The sequence below is a fragment of the Gavialis gangeticus genome, unplaced genomic scaffold (assembly GCF_001723915.1).
Source record: "Gavialis gangeticus isolate Ggan-Ray unplaced genomic scaffold, GavGan_comp1, whole genome shotgun sequence".
NCBI lineage: Eukaryota > Metazoa > Chordata > Crocodylia > Gavialidae > Gavialis > Gavialis gangeticus.
The window spans coordinates 17,947,031-17,951,455 of record NW_017728993.1 but is presented as its reverse complement, the minus strand read 5'-3'; the positions used below and the strand labels follow the sequence as shown (position 1 = coordinate 17,951,455).

The following is a 4,425-nucleotide window of genomic DNA, read 5'->3' as shown; positions in this document are numbered from 1 at the left end:
GGGGGGGGGGGGGTGTCTCATGGCACCCTGCTTGAGAACCACTGCTCTATGGTGTGGCTGAACAGCAACGTTTTTTCTTGTCTTGAGGACCACAGAGGTAAGATGAGGCCTTCTCAGCAGAGGATACTGCCACATTCAAAGAAGTAAGGAGGTTGAGAATCACTGCCGAAGTGTTGGTGCTCATGGGTAAAGAGGATCCAGCTTCACTCAGATCATTAACTGTAGGCATCCTGTAAACAGTTTTCTTCTAGTCAAAGAAAGCCAAGTAGCTTTTACACTGTTCTTAATAAGTTTTTAAAAAAAGATCTTTCAAGAGGCAAGAGAACACCACACAAATTCAGTCAAATAAATGGAAACATGCAATATTTATAGCTTTGCAGCTGTTGTACAATATACTTCTCATTAAGTAAAGGATAAAAACATTCTAAAATGCAGGTAGTAAACATTTCAAGGACATTTTTAAAATCCTACTGCTTATCTATTTTGCTTTGATTATACATTTCACAATTATGCATCCATCTTGCTCCATGTATTTAGCAGCTACAATTTTTCAGCACAAGGTTAATATTTACTCAGTTACATTAAAAAGCTTTATACAGCTCTGCTATAAAAAAATGGAAGCCTTTCATCTTCTTAAAAAGTTCAAATAAAAAGCCTTTCCTGAGCTAGTACTCATCTTGTGCTGATACATTCCCAGTGCTCCTAAGTACTGGCTCACTTTACATCCCTTCTTTTATTGCTCCATTTAACTTAGAGAGTTGAGCCCAAGAACAAATTTTCAGTTATTACTCTGGCCTATTTACCTCTAACAGCCTCTAGGACTGTGTATGGAAGTTAATATCCCCTTTACTAAAAAGATACGTGTGTGAAGGGGGTGAGAAATGTAGCAGTATTTACTTCACTGGTGTCATCTTCAAAGCACCTTTTGCGAGGTTACTGGGAACCTCTTGAATCCATTGTTACATATGGAAATGGAAGCAGTTACTTGGCAAAATCCACAATTCATTCGCCGTTTCAGCGGGCCTGCATATTGCAGACTGGAAGTGACCAGCATACTCCAGACAGGCAGCCAACCCTTTTCTATACTCGGTACTGAGCATAAAAAAGGGCTGGCTGCCGGTTCACAGTATGCCGGTCACTTCCAGACTTCCGGCCCAGCAGCCAACCCTCGCACGGACTGGCAGCCAGCCCTTTGCGGCCCAGGGGTTGGGAACCTGTGTTCTAAACTTCATTAAAATGATTTAGAGGAAGACAGAGAACGGGACACAAGCAAAATCTTGTGAAAAGCAAGATTGTTTTTTAATAGAAATCTTAAATAACATTTGCACTACCGTACTAATTTACCTGTAATACTGATACGAGGGTAATTTAACCAGATTTCATCAGGAAAACTATGCCCACTTGCAGAACACTGTTGTTTAACCTGTGATGAACTATGATCAACTCTCTACTACACAGCACAAAGAAAAAGAAAGATTACTTTCTCTCTTCTACAGAGCAGTGGATGGTGTTTGGGAATTCATTGCTATTAATGAACCTAACATTGTTCAAAACCAACAGAAAACAAAATCAATATACTTACCAGAGTCATAATTCACACAAGTGCAACAGTGCATATCAATAGTTTACTGTATTACATTTAAGGTTTAGAACTATGAAATTGTATTCAAGCAGTACTAAATACAACATTTGGCTGCAATTAAAATTGTGGTATTTCTCCTTTACCTACCTCTGCAGGTCAACTATTTCATTGTTTAAAGTATCAAGCTCTTTAATTGCAGAAAAATCTGCCACAGGACTCGGTCCCAGAGTGCTCTGCAAGATAAAAAAAAATTAACATCTTTAGCTTATATTTTGTGTTGTACATTATTAAAAAATAACTGATTAAATATGGGGATCTAGATCAAAATGAAGTATGCTTGACTCCAAGTTCGTTTTTATAGAGCTTAGCCCCTTCTCTACTACAGTGACATTTATGAATCTATCAGATCTTGGATTTTGTTGTGACAAAGTTATGATTTAACACTTCTAAAATGATCTAAATGTTTTAAATCATCTGAAAGCCATGGAATATTACCCTCATGGTGTCATGATAGATCACAGAAGAGCACTGTCAAGAAAACACTTCAGTTTTAAGTAACTATGAATCGATTTTGAGCGTCAGCAACAGACTAAAAACTGGTGTCCTGTCCTACTGGGCAACAGAATAGAAAGTCTGATAAAAAGCTGTCATGATAATGAAGTTAAAACTTTGACTGATGTCTCTAACAAAACATGCAGCACTTTTTTGAAAAGTTTTGGAAAAAAAAGAAGAAGATTAAATATAAAAAAGGTAAAATTCAAGATAAATACTACAGCTAAACTCTACTGTCTGCCAGAACAAAAACTGAGCTTTTCATGACAAATTTCTGGGAGACACACGAGCTCTTTCAAAGGAATTATAGCACCCTAACATGAGGCCTGGTCATGTAAAGAACCTCATCTTTACTTGAAACATTATTTCATTACTAACATTAAGCTAATTTTCTATTAATGATTTAAAAAATTATTAGCTTCACTATTACTTTTTTTTTTTAAAGTTATTTCTGCTCACCTTTAAAGGCCAGATAAGCTTGTACCATGACGTATTATTGCTGCTTTAAGCCATGCTTTCAGTTGCATGCAGTTAAACCAAAGAGAAATGCCAGAGAACAACAGATCAAATTTTGGACAAGTCACAGATGGAACAGCAACATGAACTTTGTATTTTCTTGCTCTTATGTAAAACAGAACTTTACATCCAATGAGTGTTTTTAGTTTTGCAGAAGTCCTGAGGTAGATGACTAGCAAAAGGAACACAATCATGGTCTAGTAAACCTTGAGTTAATTTTAGTAGGTCTTGAGCAGAAGTTCCTTGTACGCTCCGTTGCTTCCTTCTACAACTTTGATAATCATTTCCCTTAAACCCTTAATAAGATGCTTTGATCAAGAACAGATACAAAGCTAGTAAGAGTAGCCATACAAAATATGTCTGGTGGCATTGTCCAAGTCCATTCACCCAACTGTGGATATTCATCTCAGTCCTATCATACAAGGTCCCTGCAACTCTAAGACTCATGACTCATATGCAGACTGGCAATGAAAGAAAATTCATTCAGTGTTGGTTTTCCATGGATTAAGATTTGCAGTGTTTTAGATTATACTACCAGTTTGCATTTATGATGGGATTCACATGAGTCTTGTGATATAAGAGATGAATAAGTAGTCTTTCATATCACCTATGCTCTTCCCCTAATGAACAAAATATTATTCAATAATTCTAACTGTGAGGTATGTCAGTAAAAAGTAGAACAGCATCACAGGAATGATTACTGGCAAACCTGCCCTTTTCTCCATTAAGTCATGGTATATTATTATGCCTAAACTTTTTTTCTACAGAATACCATCATGGGGACCAAGTTAATCAAAAGAAAAAAATGCATTCAAATGGTTCTCACTGTATAAGTGACAATGGTGACAATGTCCAACCCTTTTCATTAGCTGTTGGCAATGCCATAAGTGTTCTTGACCCTTAGCCTTCACCTACTGATGCCCAAAGAGCGGTAAAGGAATTGTCTACACCAAATATTCTTTTTGACAACAAGGCATCTCTTTGGAGGAGCTCAACTCATTGAGAATTCAGTGCAACCTAATAAGTGGAATTTTATAAAGTTCAAATCACTCTGAACCTCTATCTTCCCCTCTTTCAAACAATCTCAGTCTCTTTTTCTGCTTACGTGCATACTCCCTGGAAGATTCAACTGATCTCAGTATTTTAGGAATACTGAGAAAATGCCGTGTGTGGTGCACTAACAACTAAAGCAGCCAAAATAATGCTGATTTCAGCTGCAGTAATGACCAACATATTTGTACATGGTCCACGCTTCTATAAGAGCACAAAATATGAGCACCAGCGATATCATCAGCTGTCAGTTTGGGTAATTAACCTGTCTACCCCAATTTTTCCAGCAGTTTCAATAATTTACAATGTGTGAACTGCTAAACTTATCTAGTGTCAATGTGTACTGTTTAACAGCCAACAAGGTTCACCCCAGAGATGCCCGTATTTCTGTGATGGATGGAATACAATCATTTTACACAGAGTTAACTAAATATAGTTTGTCAGTTCATGCTTGAAAAGCACCTTGAGACTCTTCCAGATGAAAGGCAATAAGCACAGCAGTAGTTTCAGATGGCAACATAGTGCAATATATCAAAGTGCTGTGCTATTTCAAAGACTACTTAAGAGACATTTAAAAGATGTTCATTATTAAATCAACAGATAGTAAATATTAGAAAAGCAAAGAATCTCTAACCTTGAGAAACCAGAGTTAAGAAACTGACAGAATAATAAAGATGTAAAGCAGAGTGGTGCAGAATGGAAAAAACAGTCGAAACTAGAAGAGA

General features: G+C 36.9%; 1 protein-coding gene across 2 annotated transcripts in view; it reads right to left on the bottom strand.

The window, feature by feature from the left end:
* EPS15 (epidermal growth factor receptor pathway substrate 15) overlaps positions 1 to 4,425 on the bottom strand; it is a 162,338-nt gene that overhangs the window by 93,094 nt on the left and 64,819 nt on the right. For both annotated transcript variants that reach the window (XM_019501322.1, XM_019501323.1), the window contains exon 12: positions 1,730 to 1,815. In XM_019501322.1, the coding sequence (XP_019356867.1) occupies positions 1,730 to 1,815 (86 nt within the window). The remainder of the gene's footprint in view (positions 1 to 1,729; positions 1,816 to 4,425) is intronic.